General features: G+C 44.7%; 1 protein-coding gene across 1 annotated transcript in view; it reads right to left on the bottom strand.

Moving 5' to 3' along the window:
* Nucleotides 1-22,106, bottom strand: part of LOC141108537 (heat shock factor protein 3-like) — a 77,616-nt gene that overhangs the window by 21,893 nt on the left and 33,617 nt on the right. The window contains exons 4-8 of the mRNA XM_073600218.1: nucleotides 18,259-18,386; nucleotides 13,625-13,700; nucleotides 12,261-12,322; nucleotides 10,607-10,694; nucleotides 2,369-2,535 (exon numbers count right to left, since the gene is read on the bottom strand). Coding sequence (XP_073456319.1) covers nucleotides 2,369-2,535; nucleotides 10,607-10,694; nucleotides 12,261-12,322; nucleotides 13,625-13,700; nucleotides 18,259-18,386 — 521 coding nt within the window. The remainder of the gene's footprint in view (nucleotides 1-2,368; nucleotides 2,536-10,606; nucleotides 10,695-12,260; nucleotides 12,323-13,624; nucleotides 13,701-18,258; nucleotides 18,387-22,106) is intronic.

Here is a 22,106-nt window from a genome sequence, read left to right as displayed (position 1 = left end):
CCATGGCTTGGTTTGTGCTTTAACATGCACTGTTAGCTGTGGCACCTTTTATAGACAGGTGTATGCCTTTCCAAATAATGTCCAATCAACTGAATTTACCACAGGTGGACTCCAATCAAGTTGCAGAAATATCTTAGGGATGATCAGAGGAAATAGCATGCACCTGAGCTCAATTTTGAGTGTCACGGCAAAGGCTGTGACTACTTATGTACATGTATTTTTTTTTTATTTTTAAGTAATTTGCAAAGATTTAAAACAAACTTCTTTCACGTTGTCATTATGGGGTATTGTGTGTAGAATTTTAAAGGAAAATAATTAACTTAACATAACAAAATGTAGAAAAAGTGAAGCGCTGTGAACACTTTCCAGATGTACTGTAAACTAATAGGGATATGCCCAGGAGAGGTCAGGCACCTCCTTGAACTCATAGTGTGCCTTCACTTTTTACAAAGGAGCTGAATTTCTGGAATGCAGCTTTAAGGCAGTTGTTCCCAAAGTCTGTGGCACCACCACCAGAGTGTGATACAGATGGCATTACTGAATAGGCAACATATTCAGTGCTCAGAGTGAACTGATAATAGGGCAGCAGTCATATGATGAAGCTCTGTTCACTAGAGCTCATCATGAAGGGAAAAAGAGAAGCCACAACATAAAATAAAAAGGTATCCCACATTCCAACAGCCATTGTGTTATCTGAATAAGATGTTCTTGGAAGGATTTGGGCATAGCAACGGGCGCCCTGACTGTATAAAATATGAGTGTGCTACTGGTGGTGAGAGGGAGGTTGGGGGCAACTTTATGTTTTATGTAGGCACAAGATCTATTAGGGTCAGACTAGGACTCTGCCTGTACCCAGGTTCCTTCAGTTTGGAACTATGCATGCAATTGCTGTTTATGTTATATTAATTTAACCACCGGAAGGTTTTAACCCCTTCAAGGCGAGAGAATTCTTTGTTATTCAACACTGTGTTACATTAACTGACAATTGCGCGGTCATGCCACACTGTACCCAAATTCAATTTAGTCCTTTTTTTCGCACAAATAAAGCTTCACCGGGTTTATTTTTTATTATATGAAAGAAAAAAGGCTGAAAATTTTGAAAAAAAAAATATTATTTTCTAATTTCTGTTATAAAACATATCAAATATCTTCAAATTTGGGCCAAAATGTACTGTGCAACATGTCTTCATTAAAAAAAAAATCCAAGTGTATATTGATTGGTTTGTGTGAAATTTATAACGTCTACAAATTATGGTATATATACTGGAATTTTACACAGCTATAGACACTATGCTGGTTATGGCGGTGATCAGAGACTTATGCCCTGTACACACGGTCGGATTTTCAGACGGAAAAAGTGCGATCCGATTGTGTTGTCGGAAATTCCGATCGTGTGTGGGCTCCATCTGACTTTTTCCGTCAGAATTTTCGACACACAAAGTTTGAGAGCAGGCTATAAAATTTTCCGACAACAAAATCCGATCGGATAAATTCCGATCGTGTGTACACAAATCCGACGCACAAAGTGCCATGCATGCTCAGAATAAATTCAGAGACGAAAGCTATTGGCTACTGCCCCGTTTATAGTCCTGACGTGCGTGTTTTACGTCATCGCTTTCAGAACGATCAGATTTTCCGACAACTTTGTGCGACCGTGTGTATGCAAGACAAGTTTGAGCCAACATCCGTCGGAAAAAATCCACGGATTTTGTTGTTTGAATGTCCGATCGTGTGTACAAGGCATTATAGTGGGACTGTGATTGTGTAGTGGGCTATCTGGCGTTAACAGACACTGGCTGGGAGGGACACTAATACAGTGATCAGATGTAATGCTGTACTAATGACACTGGCTGAGAAGGGGTTAACAATGAGGAGCAATTAAGGGGTTAACTATGTACCTAACAATGTGAAATGTGTGCTGCATTTAGTAACAGATCTGCTTGCTTTTTCTCCCTGCTTTTCAGGGGGAAGAAAGAGCCAGATCGCTGTTCTGTGTACACGCTGTGCTGTGGTTGGACACGGCTCCATCAGCAGGTTTCAGCTAAAAACATTGGCTGAAACCATCTGACAAACATGTGCTGTGTCCAGTCACAGCAGGGGCGCACCCCAAACCCGGAATAAAGCCGGCAACGTATATTTACTGTGAGCGGGTCCAGCAAGTGGTTGATAGAACAAACTTTGGCCCATGTTATTTCTAATGTCTGTGATCTATGACTGATGCGAAGGCTCATAAAATTTCAACTGCTTTCAAAATGGGCCATGAAAAAAAAAAAAGAGCCTAAGATTTTTTTAGTGACAGGGTCACTTCAATGCCCATATCTGCTTGTTCCACAACTGATATTTTGAGTGAAAACAAACCAGTACATACTCATTGATCTCTGCTGCGATGGGTGTTGCTGGTTGGGCTGTGAAGTCTTGTGTTTGTTCTGCAGTGTATAGGATGGGTTTGGACGTGCCTTCTCCGGGGCTGAAAATCTCATGGATTTGCAGAGTGCTGTCTGCAGAGTTGTCAGAGTGCTGGGAAGAAATCAGTACCTAAGGAACACACAACAGAAACAAGAGAAAATTATTAAAATGTTTATACGGTCGGTCATCCAGCCCCGCACTTGCCCCATCTAGGTTGCAGGCGGGCGGTGGCTTCCATCGAGCCGCCTCCTCCTCTGCATCACAGCAGCTTCCGCCATGCGTCTCCTCCCTTCTTCTCCTAGGCATTCAATAGCATCGCCTGTCCTTTCGGCCAATTGGGTGATGGGTCTCAGGACCCTCTTCCTAATTGGCAGGGAGGAGAATCAGTGTGACAATAGCGAATATTCATTTGCTATTGTCACACAAGTGGGTGCACTCGGGGCGCACTACTCTGCGCCCCAAGCCCACCCTTTTTTGAACCCTATTAGAGCCTCTGGCTCTAATCATGTGTTTAAAAAAAACACGCTGGTTGCTAAACACATTTCTGGTAAAAAAAAAATACCCATGGGAGAGGCTAGACAATTTTGGGATCTGCCTCCGTTCCTTCTCCTCTCATTGACTGATGTCAGCTCTGGGCTGTCTGCTGACCCCCTCCTTCCCAGCACACAGCTCAGATCGATTCTCTTATAGGCAGTCTCTATCTGCACACTGTGAAGCTGCCTGCTATGCAGCAGTTCTGACCTAGGAAGTTCCCAGATAAATGGTTGTGCAGCATAGCAGGCAGATACAGTGGGGAAAATAATTAGGAATGCACCGAAATTTCAGCCGCCAAAGCATATCGGCCCAAAAGGGCCTTTTCAGCAATTTGACAAAAGAGAATTCTTGCCAATAATGGCGCGGAAAATGGGGCGGAGTCCCGCCCAGTACAGGGGTTATGTTCTGGAGCGCCCCCATCCAGTCCTCTCTCTTCCCCTCCCTCCTCGACGAAGCGGCTGAAAGCAAAACAGTGCTCTATGGAGGAAAGCTGTCAGCACACCGCGATAAGGAGCGGCTTGTCGGTAAGATAAGTGTGCAGCGCCGCGGGGGTTAAGAGTGCAGGACTTGTTGTTTGACATGCTGTTAGAAACAGTGAGCCCGCTCGGTGAAGCTTACGGTAACGGGATCAGCCCAGAACTACATGGGAGGAACTTGTGAATGATTGCAAGGCAGTTGGGACCACAGTCACCAAGTAAACCATCGGTAACACAATACGCCGCTAACCAACCAACATAGAAAAAAAAAAAACACAGAAAACTCTATATACACAATCCTATATCCACAGCTGATCCAGGGGAAGGCAAAAAAAGCAAAAAAAACAAAGCATGATCCAATTTGCTCCAGCTGGGGGGGGGGGGGGGGGGGGTGTAATTATTTCCTGATCCCCCGAGAGGCAATCAGATATTCCCTAATTTAACTCTACCTATAAATATTAGTACCCAGTTATATTATGTGCAGCTCGCTATGGGGGCACTCATGCAGGCCCACTCCTGAGCCAACCCTCCACACTGGCAGCAACTGCTAGCCAATGGCTACAGGAGCTGTCTCTGAGCCTATGAGGAGGGTGAGAGCAGAGAGACACTATATATTGTATAAAATATACAATTTTTCTAGAAGACTGTGATAAAATCTAGTCTGATTGCTATTCTAACAGAGATCAGGTTTGTCTGAGGATGTTTCTCAAACGAATGCCTTGGTAACAATGGGAACTGTTGACAGTTGGAAGTTTGGTTGTTTTGTAACCATCGTCAACAAACTGGTAAACAAAAGCCCAAATAAAAGGAGCAGTAAAGAATGATATGAAGCCCACTCAACACGGATTAACACCGAAGGAAACTCGAATCTGTAACTAGCGAACAAGAAGGTGCCCGTTCTCCAATAGCAACGGAGATCATGAACACAGTAACTGGAGCTAAGTAACTTAAGTGTATTTCTACTGTTACAGACCATAGGCTGTTTATTTGCTAGGCATTTTCTTGTTATAAAAATCTGTCAGTCTTGTATTGTATTCCTAATATTGTAATAGTTTATGTACAGCACCTTTGTATTGTAAAAGCACATTTACACACTGTAGAGGTCTTAGCTTCCTTGCTTATACCACAAAGTAACCTTGCTAGATAGACGCAAGCAAAACAGCACATTACTGGATCAAGATGAGGCTCTGGTTAATATAAGGAGGGAGGGGGGACTGGGGGAGGGAGCAGCACTAAAAACGTTTTTATCTTAATTCAGAAAATGCATGAAGGTAAAAAAAAACACAGCCTTTAGAACCACTTTAAAATGCTCCCATACTGCTGCCAGTCTGCCCGCACAATGGCAACTCATCACGTTGAACTGAGACAAACTGGGTCCCGTGTTTGCGGCACCCTGGTTGAGAAACACCAATCCAGGCTTCTACGACCTCTAGCCACAAAAGCAAAGCTAGATGAGATCAGAAATGTAACCACCTGAGCTCTGGAAGGCCCCCCCCCTTTCATAATCAGGCCATTTTTTGCAATTCAGCACTGCACTACTTTTATTTGGCAATTGCGCGGTCATGCAAGATGCAAATTACATTTTTATAATTTATTTTTTTTTTTTTTACAAAAACAGAGCTTTCTTTTGGTGGTATTTGTTCACCCCTGGGTTTTTTTCTTTTTTTGTGATATAAATGAAAAATAAATAAATAAATAAAAAGGGGCGGGGGGGATGGGGACTATAAATTTTGTAACAAAATAAATAAAATAGTTCATATTGTTATAAAACCTATACAATAAAATCAAATGTATTCTGCTACATTTGGTAAAAAAAAAAAAAAAAAAAAAATCCCAATCAGTATATATTATTTAGTGTGTAGGAAAGTTATAGCATCCACAAACTATGGTAAAAATCCTTTTCTTGATGTACATCATGGGATACAGAGCCATAGTAATAACTATATGGGTGTATCGCCACCTTTAGGTGATGGACACTGGCACCCCCAAGACAAGAAGTTGCCTTCCTATATGACCCCTCCCACACTGGGAGCAAAGAGGGGAGGGATCTCTGTGTCCCGTGATGTACTTCAAGAAAAGGATTTTACAGGTAAGCTGTTATAAAAATCCTATTTTCTTTATCGAACATCATGGGACACAGAGCCATAGTAATAACTATATGGGATGTCCCAAAGCAATTCCTGAGGGGAGAGAGACACATAAGTAGGACGCCATCAGACTTGAGAACCTATACTGCAGCCAGCAGCATATTGCGCCCAAAGGCAGTATCCTCATGTCTTTTCACATCCACCTGATAGAATCTAGTTAACGTATGGACTGAAGACCAGGTTGCGGCCTTGCAGATCTGAGCCATAGAGGCCCGGTGATGCACTGCCCAAGAAGCACTAATTGCTCTGGTTGAGTGTGCTTTGATCTTAAAGGGTGGAATCGTCCCTTTCAAATTGTAAGCCTAAATGATAATTTGCCTAACCCATCTAGAAATAGTAGTTTTTGATGCTGCCTGTCCTTTCTTAGGACTGTCTGGAAAAACAAATAAATGTGTTTTCCAAATCTGAGCAGTGGCCTTTAAATAGACTTTAATTTCTCTCACTACATCAAGGGAATGTAGTGACTTCTCTTGCCCAGAACGAGGTTCTGGAAAAAATGAAGGAAGGATAATATCCTGGTTCAGATGAAAATCTGACACCACTTTAGGCAAATAAACTGGATGAGGCTGCAACACCACTTTATCTTTGTGGATAATTAAATACGGCTCTTTACATGAAAGAGCAGCTAATTCGGAATATCGCAATCAGAAACACTAATTTTCTTGTCAAAAGGACCAAGGAATAGATCGTATTGGCTCAAATGGCTGTTTTTTCAATACCGACAAAACCAAGTTCAGATCCCAAGGACATAATGGTGACCTAACTGGCGGATTAAGCCGAGTATAAAAGTCCTGACCAAGGAATGAGAAGCGAGTGGTCTCTGAAACAATACCGATAAAGCCGCAAGCTGACCCTTGATAGTACTCAAGGCCAGCTTCATTTCTGCTCCTAATTGCAGGAAAGCCAGAATCCTGCCTATGACATACTTCCGAGGATGCCAACCTTTGGATTCACACCAGGCAACATATGCTCTCCAGACTCTATAATATATGACTCTGGAAGCTGGTTTCCTAGCATTAATTAGGGTAGACAGCACTGACCCTGAAAGACCCCGATTGTTCAGAATATGGGTTTCAATAGCCAAATCATTAAATTTAGCGTTTGTAAGCTAGGGTGGTATACTGGTCCCTGCGAGAGCAGGTCTGGATGTGGCAGGAGGGTCCATGGGTCCCCCACTGCCATCCTTATGATCGCCGCATACCAAGATCTTCTGGGCCATGCCGAGGCTACAAGAATCACCGGCTTCCCTTCTTGCCTGATTTTGCGAAGAAGACAAGGTAGGAGCTGAACAGGAGGGAATGCATAAATCAGTGAAAACTGATCCCACGGGGTCACCAACGCATCTGACCCGCAAGCGAGTGGATCTCTTGTGCTTGAGTTGTCTAGTTTCTTGTTGAAATTGGACGCCAATAGATCTACATCCGGGTTCCCCGATCTTTGGCATATATCCCGGAAGATGACTCTAGCCTTTTATCTGTTGGATCCCTGAACATCTGAGCATTGTCTACAGGAAAAGTCAGGTTTTTATTCACAGAGGAGATAGCAGCATCCATTACTGGAATACTCCATTTCCTGGTAAATTTCTCTTCCAATAGAGAGTTGAATATTTTTTAGGAGGAAGAAAATGCTTATCTGGGTGAACCCAATCAGCATATATAAGCTGTTCCAGCAATGGATGAACAGAAAAGGCGTGAAGAGCCTGCAGGGGCTTTAGCGAACCTAATGAAGAAATGGGCCTTACGGCTGACTGTCAAGGGCAACTTGAAAGCAGAGCGGACCATTTCAGTAAGGGATTGTACGAGCAATTTCTAAGATTGCAAGGCTGAAAAAGGTTCTACAGTTGATTCTTCCCGATGAGGAATGATTAGACTGTCCCTCTTCAAGGTCCCCTGAGGGTAATTCCTCTTCCTCTGGCCACTGCTGCTCCTTTGACAGGGGTCCGGCGCGGGGGAGGGAGATCTATCTCGTTTCCTCACACTCTGGGAAGAGGATGCAATTAAAGCAGCTAACTTCTGTTCTAACCCAACCAGAGTTGAGGAGAAGGCATCCTCAGTAACATAAACAGGGGCTGGAGGATTGGAAACAGCTGCTGCACCAGGGAAACCCAACAGCTCATCCTGGCGAGCCACCTCTGGTCTGTCCGGAGAGGAACGTACTATGGAGGCATGACCAGGGTCCTCAGAGCCTGATGCCTAATGCCTTTGGAGCCTTTTTTGCTGCAGTTTTTTTTAGGAGGCATAGTGCAAAGCAACAAACAGAGGTAAATAAAAAGACAAGCGCATCCGCTGATCCTTAGTCCAGCAATAAATGCTGCTAATAATGGTCAGCCTGATGCTTGAGCAAAGGTGTCATTCAGAATGCCTGTAATACATCACCCAAATGCCCCCAAATTGCTGCTGTGTCTCCTCTGTCAGTTAGATGCTCTCCTTACTGAAGCCTCTTAAAGGACTGAGCTGCTCTGAGCTGCCGAGTAAAAAAAAGACGTGAACACTGCTCCTCCCCCAACTCACATTCCAGCCTTGCGCTAAGCCACACCCTCCGCCCCGACCTCAGGAACACCTCCGTAATTCAAAATGAGAATCCTGTGTGCGTGCATAGCGCCACTCTGTATATCTCGGCAGCGGCGGGGTGGAAGGAAGCCCCAAAGCCATGAAGGAAGAGGGACATCCTGACCCTATGGGGAGGCAGACTGCCCACAGTCCGAGCATGGTCTTACAGGGAGGATACTGTGCTATGGGGAGCTGCAGTAATCCCTCTGGCCCTCATCCAAAGTGGCTGCGACCGTCCTGGAGTACCCGAAGAGGGCTATGCAAAAAATTCCCCCCTTTTTTTTTGCAGACACAGCGGCCTACATAGAGGGACAGGGCTATTGTGGAGATAACCATTAAAGTGGATGTAAACCCAATGTCATCCTTTCTAAACTACTGCCATGGGGGTTATCTATAAGGATATACATGCCTCCTGCATGTATCTTTACCTGTCAAATGTCTCCCCTCTGTCTGTTATGAGACCCAAAAAACTGCAGATTCTGTGGGCGGGTCTGTTGTCTGGAGCTCGGTGGGTGGAGTCGTGATGTCAGTAGACTCCCCGCCCACCTCTACACTCCCCTTGTCAATATGCATTTTCTCCTGTGTATTTCTTACACTGAACTTCTGCTATGATCTCTAACATCCAGTGAAAAGACAGGAAAGTAACCACATGACTTCAGCATGCCAAATCATGCTGAGGTGTGGAACAGCCAATCCTTGCAGAGCTGCTGAAGAAAGGAGTAGGGGTGGGAATTAATAAATAATGCCTGTATCTTAGGCTAGTGCACGAGATCTGTAAATCACCTGTCACTCACAGCAAGGGGGAGGATTTGACAAAGTTTTTCTCTGTCAAGATTTATCTCACTGAACAATAAAAGAGGATTGCTCAGAGCTGGATTATCTCTTTGTGGCAAGACTGGGCTCAAATGATAGGAAATCTTATACTCTACATTATGACAAAAAAAAAATCTGGTTTACAACCAGCAAGTATGCTCCCAACGCCATCTAGTGGTGATTTTTAGGCATGACAAGAGAAAAAAAAAAAAAAGTCTTTTTTGCTCAAAGAATTATCCTAAGTAAACCAAGTTCCTTAGGACCTTCACTTACCTTATCCCCACTGCAGGATTCTGCTGGTAACCAGACATATCCAATCTTCACCCATCACAGCGGGCTGAGTCAAAGACCTTCAGGGACCGGGTTCCTTAAAAGGGATTTTCACTACCCTGGACCTGTATAGCACCCCGCGAGAAAGGCTTTGGTATTTAATAAATGACCAAAGAACTGGGTCCCAGGGTCTAGCCCTCCCAAGAGAGGCATTACAGGCAAAACCTAGTTTCTTCTTTAACCGTGACCAACACCTTAGACACTTGCAAAAAAAAACTGAGGTGCTCCCAGTGTGAGAGGGGTTATATAGGGAGGCAACTTCCTGTCTTGGGCATGCCAGTGTCCATCACCTAAAGGTGGTTATATACCTATATAATTATTACTAGGGCTCTGTGTCCGGTGATGTACGATAAAGTGTATATATATTTGAAAATTGATCAAATCATTCATTGAGGCCCTTAAAATTTCAGGACAGTACAAATACCCCCCAAATGACCCCTTTTTGGAAAGTAGACTGTCTGAGGCAATTAGTAAGATGCAGTTTTTTAAATTGTAATTTTTTTGTCACTTTTTTGGAAAATGAAAAAAAAAAAGGGTTTTTTTTTTTCCCCACAATTTATTTACATACTGTCACCAGCGCAGTATAGCGACATGATATGACTGGAGTGACAGTGATCAGGGACACTGACTAGTGACAGCATGTTAAAAAAAAAAATGTATATAATAATTTTTTATTCAAAATTAGTTTTCATTTTTAGTTTTTTACTATTTTATTGTATTAATACTTTCATCAGAGTAGTTCAATGTTACCACAAGGGGTGGGGTATGATCAGGGATTTTATTTTATTTTTTTAACACTTTGCTGGTACAATAAAGATCATTATACCAGCAATGCTTTAAACTGTTATGAATGGGTTAAGTTCACGACAGCTGTGTATACTAGCGATTGGCTACAGCTAATTACATGGTACAGAGGCGCCGTAATTGGCCTGGGTACCATGTAATTGCTGTGGGCCAATCACAGCTCACTAGAAAAGGAAGCAAAGCTGGGTCATATTAATTCATAACAGCTTTGTTGACATTGTGATGTACAGCAAAATGACGCAAGGGTACACCGCTTTGCCTGTACAAGCCGTTCGCCCACATATACTGTGGGCGGTCGGCAAGTGGTTAATCATACTGATTATCTAGTTTATGGGGTCAACTTATTTGCACAAAATTATCTATTTGCAGCCACCCCAGTTTTGAAAAACAAGTAAAAATTACCCACAAGTTATATTTAAAAGTTCTAAACATCTCTGACAGATTTGATGAGATGGAGTTCTTTAAAAACAGGGAAATGCATTATAAGGATGACATCAGAGGTTGTTTACAAGTAGCACTTTTTTTATGATAAGTGCAAATTTCTTACCTCTTCCGCCACATCCTCAGGAAACTGCAAAACATTTCGACTGTATTTCGGAGGAGGAGAAGACGATGTGGACTCCAGCGTCAGTTGTCTGAAAATAAAGAAAATGATGAATGAAGGACAGAGAAGTGATCGGGGAAGGACTCATACTCTTCTTGTACTTATCCATTATGATTTTTTTTTTTTCATTTTTAACATAGTAGGCTGAAACTTGGGATCATGCGATTGTTAAACCACGTTATTGCACTGTTTTCAATGTAATATCTAGAATCAACAAAAAACATTACATCATACATGTGGGTTCTGTTTTATGTAATTTTTTATTGTTGCAGCACAGATACAGAACAAGCAGTCTTGTGTACAAATGTTGGTAAATACAAGACTATTAGAGCAACCTTTCTGAACACGGGCTCCGTGGAACCTTAGGGTGTCTTCCTGGGTAGCCTAGGACATTGATCAGTGACGGATTGACCACAAACCCAAATGAACCTGCATTGTTTTCCGACACCAATGTCTCTTGACAAGGCTGGTGCCATGAGGCAACAGCTGACCCCAAAGATCTTTTCAGCAATCTGTAAAAGGGACATACATTCTCCTGACTGATTTAAGGGGGTCCCTTCTCTACTGATCACCACTGTGAGGGGTCCCTTCTCTACTGATCACCACTGTGAGGGGTCCCTTCTCTAATGATCACCCCTCCAATGGGGGGCCTTCTCTACTGATCACCCCTCCAATGGGGGGCCTTCTCTACTGATCACCCCTCCAATGGGGGGGCCTTCTCTACTGATCACCCCTCCAATGGGGAGGCCTTCTCTACTGATCACCCCTCCAAGGGGGGGTCCTTCGCTACTGATCACCCCTCCAAGGGGGGGTCCTTCGCTACTGATCACCCCTCCAAGGGGGGGTCCTTCGCTACTGAATCACCCCTCCAAGGAGGGGGTCCTTCGCTACTGATCACCCCTCCAAGGGGGGGGGGGTCCTTCGCTACTGATCACCCCTCCAAGGGGGTCCTTCTCTACTGATCACCCCTCCAATGGGGGGGCCTTCTTTACTGATCACCCCTCCAATTACCGATCACCCCTCCAAATACTGATCACCCCTCCAATGGGGGGCCTTCTCTACTGATCACCCCTCCAATGGGGGTCCTTCGCTACTGATCATCACTCCAAGGGGGGCCTTCTCTACTGATCACCCTCCTTCTCCACTGATCACCCCTCCAAGGGGGTCCTTCTCCACTGATCACCCCTCCAAGGGGGTCCTTCTCCACTGATCACCCCTTGTCCATTGATAACCAACGTAAGAGGGTTCTTGTGTACAGATCACAAAGGCGATGGGGGACCCTTCTGCACTTGACCACTAAGCTAACAGGGACCATTCTCCAATGGACTACCCAGGTTAAGTGCCACTACTGTAAAATAGGCCCTTCTCCACTGAACACCAATGTAAGGGGCAAAACATCCATCATTTGACAATAGGCTGGGCAGGAAGTAGTTAATCCCTGTAATGCCTCTTGTATTGTGAACTATATTTCAGGGATGTGGTGTCTAATAACCTATTTCACCTAACCACATTAACACAAAAATTGAACCCTGTAATCTTCTATCACATCAGGTTCTGTGATGTTAGAAATATATAGAAATTAGTTGTATATAAATACCTTTTTCTTTTTGGCGCCATTACAATATTTCCTCTCATTAGGCTCAAAATGAACTGAAGGATCTAAAAGAAACAAACAAAAGAAAAAAAAAACGAACTGTTGAAGAATTAGTGGGTAGGGATTTCATACGGTGCCCAATCCTGGAAGCATAAGGTATTTTGTGAGTGTTGTAATAGAGAGGTGGGGGAGTACTTTGAAAGCAAGTATAAGTGGGTCGGGGGGGGGGGCTTTTAGGAGGATAAAAGTGTGGATATAAAAAAAAAAAAAAAAAAAAAAGTGGTTGTGAAGTCTTAAGATTTTTTACCTTCATGTGTTCTATTCATCGGCTCTCTGGGGCTCTCCCTCCTTATTGGAGGAAGAGGAAGCCATTGCCAATCACAGCCAATGATGTGGTGGTGGTGGTGGGGGGGGGGGGGGGGGGGGCTGAGGCTTTGCATGTAAATGGACACACAGAGCTTGTAAAACAAGTCTGTTTGGGTGCCCCCATTGCAGCAAGCTGTTGGCTCTGGGACAATTTAGCAGAAGGGAGGGGCCAGGAGCGCCGGCGGGGGTCCTGAGAAGAGCAGGATTGGGACGCTCTGTGCAAAACCATAACAGAGCAGGTAAGTGTAACATGCTTATTTTTTTTTTCTTTTAAAGAAAGCCTTTAATATCACTTTATTAGCCACAAAGGATAGTACATTGTAAAGTAATGACATCAATGTACTGCACATACAATGAGCAGAGAGCAAAGCTGTGGGAGGGGCCCAGCAGGCTCCACCCACTACAGACTGCATGCAGAAAATTACAGAAGGGGGCAGAGACAAGATCAGTCACCCTGCACAAGGGGGAGAGAGCAGAGCTGTGGATGGGTTAAACAGGCTCCACCCACTACAGGCTGCTTGCAGAAAACTACAGGAGGGGGCGGAGACAAGACCAGTCACCCTCCACAAGGGGAGAGAGCAGCGGTGAGCGGTCTTTATTACAGGAAGGAAAATTCTCACACTGGATTACTGCACAGATCTGAAGGAAATACACAAATTACACTGAGAATCAAGACAAATACACTAAGGAATGGATTTAGACAATAATTACTTATCTCAGAACTCAGCTTTAAAAGAAGATCAGTAAGAAAAAAAAAAAAAAAAAAGAGAAGGAGAATATGGCCAATGGTTTGCTGTATCATGAAGGCATCGTTTATTGAATACAAAGGTGAAAAACACCTGGGGCTGCTCCAATAGTTTTTCTCCAATAGTTCACTCCAAAGGATGATGGTACCCGCCCCTACCCTGAGATCTAACTGTTGAGGCAACCCTTTCTATCCTTAACGAATACAAGAATAAACCAGCTACCATACTACCAAATATTAACCCACGTTAGCTCACCTTTGTAAGAAGTTTTTGTTGCTGGTTGTGTTTCCTTCTGAGTGATGAAACCTCCTTCCAAAGCATTTCATTTTCCCTGCAATTGAACATTTTTTATACTGTGAGGTCATCGTTAACAGTCCAATAACGTCTATAACAAGCCAAAAGGGTTACAACCTCTGTAAAGTTTTTTTTTTTATTACTGTCTGTGTCCCTGCTGCAGAAATTCCCCTTCACATTTTCCCAAAATTTGAATTGTCACCAGAACAGGAATAGAGGTGCAATCTTCCAATGTCGCAAGTTCTGGTGAGACAGAGTCAGAGTCATTCTTTACTTTTTGGGGATTTTCCTCCACAGTAAGGAAAGCTGACAGGGCATAATGAGAAGAGAAATTTCCCCCCATGGTACAGCCAGGTTGGTGTGGAGGAACTCGAGTGGCCTGCAGAAAGCCCTGACCTCAACCCTACGGAATACCTTTGGGATAAATTGGAACTTTAAACCAACTCATCCATGAACTCTCATTCAGATCTTCTCACCCAACACCCCCCCCCCCCCCCGCTCCCTTAACTGAGCCCGATCTCAATCCAGCGATAAGCCCAGAAGGCTCAGACACAGCAGCCAGAGCCATTGGCTTCTGTCAATCACAACCAGTGAGGAAGGAGCAGGGGACAGGGCCAAGCTGCGCTCTGTGCATCTATGGAGACACAGAGCCGGGATGGGATAGAGTACGCACATGTGCCCCACATAGCAAGCAGCTTGCTATGGTGGACACTTGGAAGGGGGTGGGTGGGTGTGGAGTAGGGCTGCAACTAACGACTATTTTCATAATGGATTAGTTGGCCGATTATTGTTTCGATTAATCGGATAAGATCCTAAAAAAAAAAACGTAATATGTAATTTTTCATTTAAAGTAATAATGAAAATTATGGGGCACTATTCCTCCCGGAAACACCAATTATGGGGCAGCACTATTCTTCCCGGGGACACCAATGATGGGGCAGCAGCACTATTCCTCCCGGGAACACCAATGATGGGGCAGCAGCACTATTCCTCCCGGGAACACCAATGATGGGGCAGCACTATTCCTCCCGGGAACACCAATGATGGGGCAGCACTATTCCTCCCGGGAACACCAATGATGGGGCAGCACTATTCCTCCCAGGAACACCAATGATGGGGCAGCACTAGTCCTCCCAGGAACACCAATGATGGGGCAGCACTAGTCCTCCCAGGAACACCAATGATGGGGCAGCACTATTCCTCCCAGGAACACCAATGATGGGGCAGCACTAGTCCTCCCGGGAACACCAATGATGGGGCAGCACTATTCCTCCCAGGAACACCAATGATGGGGCACTATTCCCCCCCCTCCCAGGAACACTAATGGGGCACTATCCCCCCCTCCAAGCAACACCAATGGGGCACTATCCCCCCCCTCCAAGCAACACCAATGGGGCACTACCCCCCCCCCTCCTCCCCAGCAACACCAATGGGGTACTATCCCCCCCCATCCTCCCAGCAACACCAATGGGGTACTATCCCCCCCCATCCTCCCAGCAACACCAATGGGGCACTATCCCCCCCCCTCCTCCCAGCAACACCAATGGGGCACTATGCCCCCCCCCCTCCTCCCAGCAACACCAATGGGGCACTATTCCCCACCCTCCCCCTCCAAGCAACACCAATGGGGCACTATCCCGCCCCCCCCCCTCCCAGCAACACCAATGGGGCACTATTTTTAATTTGAACGTTTACAAATCACTTTAAATTAAGATAAGGCTTTTCTGGCACTTTTGTTGACATTAAACACTCAGTATTTTTTTGCTCGAAAATTTCTTAGAACCCCCAAACATTTTTTTTTTTTAAAGCAGAGGCCCTAGAGAATAAATTGGTGGGTCTTGCAATTTATGTCACATGGTATATGCGCAGAGGTTTTTCAAACGCAGTTTTTTGGAAAAAATACTCTTTTGTAAACTCTAAAATGTGAAAAAAAAAAAAACAAAAAACCCCAAACTTGTTTGTAAAATATAAAAGATGATGTTACACCAAGTAAATAGATGCCAAACACGTTACGTTTTAAAATTGCACATGCCTGTGCAACAGCAGCAAACAACATAAATATTACTATCCATAGATAGAGGCCATTCTGGTCTTTGTTCACCTCTATGATCAGCCCAAAGAAGCTGCAGAAGGGGTGGGAGGGGGTGTGGGGAAGACACACACATCCCCTCCTGCTGCTTGTAAAACCAATACAGTAGCTAGTTATCTGGCAGAGTTGTTTGTACAAGACAGACGACTAGTATTAAAAAACGATACCAGGATGATGCCTGCAGCTCTTATCCCAGCCGATTTCTGACACTTATTGTTTACAAGTAAAAATCAATATTTTTTGCTAGACAATTAACCTCAAATATATATAGCAGAGACCCTAGAGAATAAAATTTGCAGTGATAACTTACATGTGGTGCAAACACCGTTAACATATGTGGGCAAGACCTACGTATACATTCACTAATGCGCATGAGCACGTGGGAAAAGGTGGGCTTTAAAAAAAAAATATTCATTTCAATTTATTTTATTTTTTTTTTACACTGTCCCTTTAACCACTTCAGCCCCGGAAGGATTTACCCCCTTCCTAACCAAGCCATTTTTTGCAATACGGCACTTCGTCGATTTAACTGACAAATTGCGCGACGTTGTACCCCAAAAAAAAATGTATATTCTTTTTTACACCCCACAAATAGAGCTTTCTTTTGGTGGTATTTGATCATCTCTGCAGTTTTTACTTTTTGTGCTATAAACAAAAGAAGAGCGACAATTTTGTAAAAAACAATATTTTTTTACTTTTTGCTGTAATAAATATCCCAATTTTTTCAAAAACTAAATTTCTTCATAAGTTTTGGCTGATATATATTCTTCTTCGAAATATATATTTATTTTTTTTTTTACCAAAATCGCAATAAAGCGTATATTGATTGGTTTGCACAAAAGTTATAGCGTCTACAAAATAGGGGATAGATTTATGCCTTTTTTTTTTACTAGTAATGGCGGTGATCTACGATTTTTATCTGGACTGCGACATTGCGGCGGACAGATCGGACACTTTTGACACATTTTTGGGTCTAATGACATTTATACAGCGATCAGTGCTATAAAAATGCACCGATTACTGTATAAGTGTCACCGGCAGGGAAGGGGTTAACACTAGGGGGCGATCAAGGGGTTAAATGTGTTCCTCAGTGCGTGTTCTGACTGTGGGGGGATGGAACTGACTTGGGGAGGAGACCGATCAGTGTTCCTATATACTATATCTGTCTCCTCACCCCTGACAGAACATGGATTTGTGTATTTTTACACACACACACACATCCCCGGTCTTGTTCTGTGAGGAGCGATCGGCTCCTTAAGGACGTGGTGGGCGCGCCCCCTATATTCCTCAAAGTGCTCACCATACAACTATGGCTATTCAAGCAGGAGTGCCATTCTGCCCCGTTAACCGATAGGGGGCAGTTGGCAAGCGGTTAAAAAAACACAAACAATTTTTGATCACTTTTTTTTTTTTTTGTCATCAAAAGAATGCAAACATTCCTGGCATGGCAGGTCCTCCTTATGTAGAGATCTGGGGTCTATAATTTTTTGCTTTAATAAAAAACATCATGTTTACATGGTCCAAGAAACGGAAGTGATGTCAACGTCGTTCTGGCCATTGCTTATCTCTATGGGAAAACCCTGCCGATGACAGATGGTTCCCAGGCGTAACGATCAGTAATGTTAGCCTGGAAAGCGGCGAGGGGGATCCACTTCTAAAATGGATCCTGAAACGAATCTGCCACGGGGATCACTTTTAAAATCGGAAATCCGGCCGCCTGAGGGCAGAATTCCGGGGTTATAGCATCTAGCTGAAGCCATAACCCCGGTATTGAATGTAAAAATCATGGTGTAAATTCCCAGTTAGGCGGTCAGCAAGTGGTTAAAAGAAATGTTTCAGGTATGGATACTTTATACATAGTTGGATCAATGTAACTATGTAAACACCATGCACCTGGAATTCACTGAAGTAGACACCACTACTCCAGTGATCACATTAGCTTCCAGGCACTGCCCTGAGTGGCCATCCTGCTTCTTTCTGAACACAGGCCGGCCACTCAGCAAGCACGCCTTTCAGAGATCGTTTTGCATTTTCTGAAAGAATGCAAAGAGTTCTCCGGTTGGACGCGGTGGAAAGTGCGATTTCACCTCTCCACCTTGTTCAATCAGAGAACACTTGACATTCATTCAAAAAAATGCAACGCATTCTCTAATTGTGGCCCATGCCCTGACCTCTTGTGTTCACAATGCAGCATGGAAGCCGCTCAGCATGGGACCAGGAGGCTTCACTGGACTAGCGGTTTCTATACAGCGATTTACAGCTTCCAGGGGCAACCCTTTCCTGCCCACCCTGACGTTCCTTCAAACATTTCTGAACGCGGTGGGGAGGGCAGATTGGGGATGGAAAGATTAGTCAATCGCGTGACCACGGTGACTGGCTGTCACCGTGGACACATGATTGGGAGCCCGCCCCGCTGGCCATCATTAGCATGGACCACAGTCTTTTACAGCTCAGCTCGGTCTCTGTGTTGGAAGTGCGCAGGGAAGTGGGGAAAGTTAGTACATACCTCCTCATGTTTTCCAATTTTACATCCATATTGTTTTGACCATCTTTTAGGTCTTGTAGCTCAGCAACAACCTTCTGCAGATCCTCCTGTGATAGGTGAGATTCTTCAGATTTTACGGAAGATGAGATCTGTCAATTAAAACAAAATTCTTATTAATTCGCATTTCAGTCCGCACATGTAAGGCCAACTTACTTAGAAGCCCCTCACCGTCTAGATCAGGGGTCTCAAACTGGCAGCCCCCCAGCTGTTGCGAAATTACAAGTCCCATGAGGTATTGCAAGGCTGACAGTTACAAGCATGACTCTCACAGGCAGAGGCATGATGGCACTTTTAGTCTGGCAACAGCTGGGGGGCTGCCAGTTTGAGACCCCTGTTCTAGATACAAAATAGCCTTAAAAAGCCACAAAAAAAAAAAAAAAAAAAAAAAAAAAAAGGGCTTTGACCATAAACAAAGAAAGCGTACTTAACAACGTACAACCCAGCTTCTGACATTTCCAGGAGGTCGCATTAAAACAGACCAAAAAGGCGACACTTTTTTTTTTTTTCTTCCATTTTTAATAGAGCAAGGGAGGGTTATAACCTGCCACTTTACTTGCCATCTTTGTCCCATTCAGAATATTTCCCTTAAGTTCCTGTCCCATAGCCAAAACAGGAAGTGAGAGGAGATCCCTCCAAAGTAAGAGATTCCCGGAACTAGTGCCCCCATTGGAAGATCTCCCCTCTATTACTTTTCTGGGGACAACCCAAAATGTTAGGTTTTCTTTTACTTTCACGTTCAATGATAACGGTAGACAGGACATATAGAGAGGGGGGAAATCTCCTTGATGGGGGCACAGATGGCAATAAAAACAGACAGGGGTTCTAATCCCTCTCCACTCAAAGTTTTTCCTTCAGTTAGGCTGGGTTCACATATATGCGAATTGGATGCATTTTTAAACGCATCCAATTCGCATGTGTGGGGCAGCCGCGGTGCGGATTTGAAGAAGGTCATATGTGTTTTTGGGTCCAATTCAGGTGCGAATATAGGGAAAAATTTGCACCTGATCACACCTGAACAGATGAACAGAAACGCACCAGACTCCAGCCTGGAAACCGCTGCTGCACAATGTAAACACAGCCTAATACTTTAAACTCCTTGGCCCAGACAGTACACATATATGTGGCCCTGTGTAAACTACTTACTGCACTAAGAGCACACTCCGCTCGCGCTGCCAGCACGGTAGCCTGCTTGGATCGGTAAGCTCCCGATGCATACTTGTGATTGGGAGCTTTCCCATCATGTGACCGCTGCGACAGCCAATCGCAGTGGTCACATGACCTGAATGCCCGCCTCCCATCATCAAAAATCTCTTAAAAGGGCCGGGAGGTACCAGGGCTAAAGGGTTAAGGCTCGACTCCAGGGAGACGTACAGTGTATCACTTTTTACACATTTTATATTACAGCCTTATTCCGAAATGGATTAAATTCATTATTTTCCTCAAAATTCAATACAATACCCAATAATGACAACATGAAAGAATTTTTGTTTGAAATCTTTGAAAATTTATTAAATAAAAAAATGGAAAAAATCCCATGTACATAAGTATTCTCAGCCTTTGCTCAATACTTTGTTGAAGCACCTTTTGGCACCAATTTCAGCCTCAAGTCTTTTTGTGTATGATGCTACAACCTATTTTGGGCAGTTTCTCCCATTCTTCTTGGCAGGACCTCTCAAGCTCCACCAGGTTGGATGGGTGTTGGTGCTTAACCATTTTCAGTTCTCTCCAGAGATGTTCATTCGGGTTCAAGTCTGGGCCATTCAAGGCCATTTACAAAGTTAGCCCGTAGCCACTCCTTTTGTTATCTTGGCTTTGTGCTTAGGGTCTTTGTCCTATTGGAAGATGAACCTTCGCCCCAGTCTGAGGTTATTACTAAAAAAACAAAAAAGAATCCCATGTACATAAGTATACAGCCTTTTTCATGACACTCAAAATTGAGCTCAGGTGCATCCTGTTTCCACTGACCATCCTTGAGGCCGGGTTCACACTGGTACGGCAAATGCTCGGACATTGGGAGCTTATGTTGTATGACGTGTAAAAATCAATGTTTTCCTATGGGAGCCGTCTTAACTGGTCCGACACAAGTCGGTCTGACTATGAAAATGCTCCCTGCACTACTTTGGTCCGATTATGATCCTACTTCAGCCCATTGAATATCACTGAAGTCGGATCGCTGTCTTGACTGATCCGACTTTGGCATGCAACTTGTGCTCTGATGATCTTGAAGGGGAACTCCACGCCAAATAAAAAAAAAAAAACAAACAAAAAAAACCCCAGCATGGGTTCCCCTTCCAAGAGTATACCAGGCTCTTTGGTCTGGTATGGATTTTTACTTTGTGGCCGACATGCGTCCGACTTCAATGAACAGGGATCCGACTTTGATCCCTGAAAATACCAGGCACTGCCTGACGGGGGGGGGGGGGGGGGGGGAGCTAAGAGAGACACACACAACGCACACTGGCTAACAGGCCCCCCTTCCTCCAAAACAGAGTTTGTGTCTCTTTGTCTTCCCTTGTTAGACATCAGTGTGTGCACTGGCCTTTTGTAAAAACATATACAGGCAGTCCCCGAGTTACGAACACGTTAAGGACTGTAGTTTTGGCAGTAAGTGAAATTTGTTCGTAAGTCAGAACACTGCTTATAAATGTAACTTCCGCCTGTGGGGGGACGTGGGATGTTTCCGGCGCCCGCCTGTGGGGGGACGTGGGATGTTTCCGGCGCCCGCCTGTGGGGGGACGTGGGATGTTTCCGGCACCCGCCTGTGGGGGGACGTGGGATGTTTCCGGCGCCCGCCTGTGGAGGGACGTGGGATGTTTCCGGCGCCCGCCTGTGGAGGGACGTGGGATGTTTCCGGCGCCCGCCTGTGGAGGGACGTGGGATGTTTCCGGCGGCCGCCTGTGGAGGGACGTGGGATGTTCCGGCGGCCGCCTGTGGAGGGACGTGGGATGTTCTGGGCGCTTCTGAGGCCCTTCTGGCCATGCAGTACATGAAGCACTGCAGTGTGGAATGTGGCAAGATAGCTGCTCGGAGGTATCCAGGACCAGCGTGGAGCACAAGCAGCCAGCATTAGGCCATTCGTAAGTAGGAGTCGTTCGTAAGTCGGGGACTTCCTGTACCGCAATATCCAAAATTTCTTTGTTAAAGCAGTTGCTTTTACTTTCCTATTATGTTATTTAAAGGGGTTGTAAAGTAATTTTTTTTTTTTTTCTAAAATAACAAACATGTTATACTTACCTTCACTGTCCAGCTCGTTCTGCACAGAGTGGCCCCGAACCTGGTCTTCTGGGGTCCCTCGGCGGCTGTTTCAGCTCCTCCCCGCAAGCATTTACCACCTTCATGCGAGCTCCCTCGCACGGTGGTGAGTGCTTGCGGGCGCGCTCCCGTGATACAGCCGGCGGCTATAGCCGCTCGCTGTATCACTCGGCCCCGCCCCCCGGCGCGCCGCGTCATCGGATGTGATTGACAGCAGCACGAGCCAATGGCTGCGCTGCTTTCAATCCATCCACTGCAGCCAATCAGCGACCAGGCTGAGCTGCAATGAAGCTGACGAGGACGAGGAGCGAAGATTCGAGGCGTCAGGTAAGTAAAACGGGGGGCCTGGGGGCGGCGGTACTGTCAAAAGTTTTTTCACCTTAATGCATAGAATGCATTAAGGTGAAAAAATTTTTACCTTTACAACCCCTTTAAATATTTACCTTATAAGTGGTATAAATGTTAAAAAAAAAAGTTCTGAGCTACCGTTATTTTGCTTCAACGTTCTTTAATTTAAATTTTTTCCCCTGAAACTTAAAATTAGGGTGTGTGTCATA

The sequence above is a fragment of the Aquarana catesbeiana genome, linkage group LG09, assembly GCF_042186555.1.
Source record: "Aquarana catesbeiana isolate 2022-GZ linkage group LG09, ASM4218655v1, whole genome shotgun sequence".
In the NCBI taxonomy this organism is placed as follows: Eukaryota; Metazoa; Chordata; class Amphibia; order Anura; family Ranidae; genus Aquarana; species Aquarana catesbeiana.
This window is presented reverse-complemented; position numbering and strand designations above follow the sequence as displayed.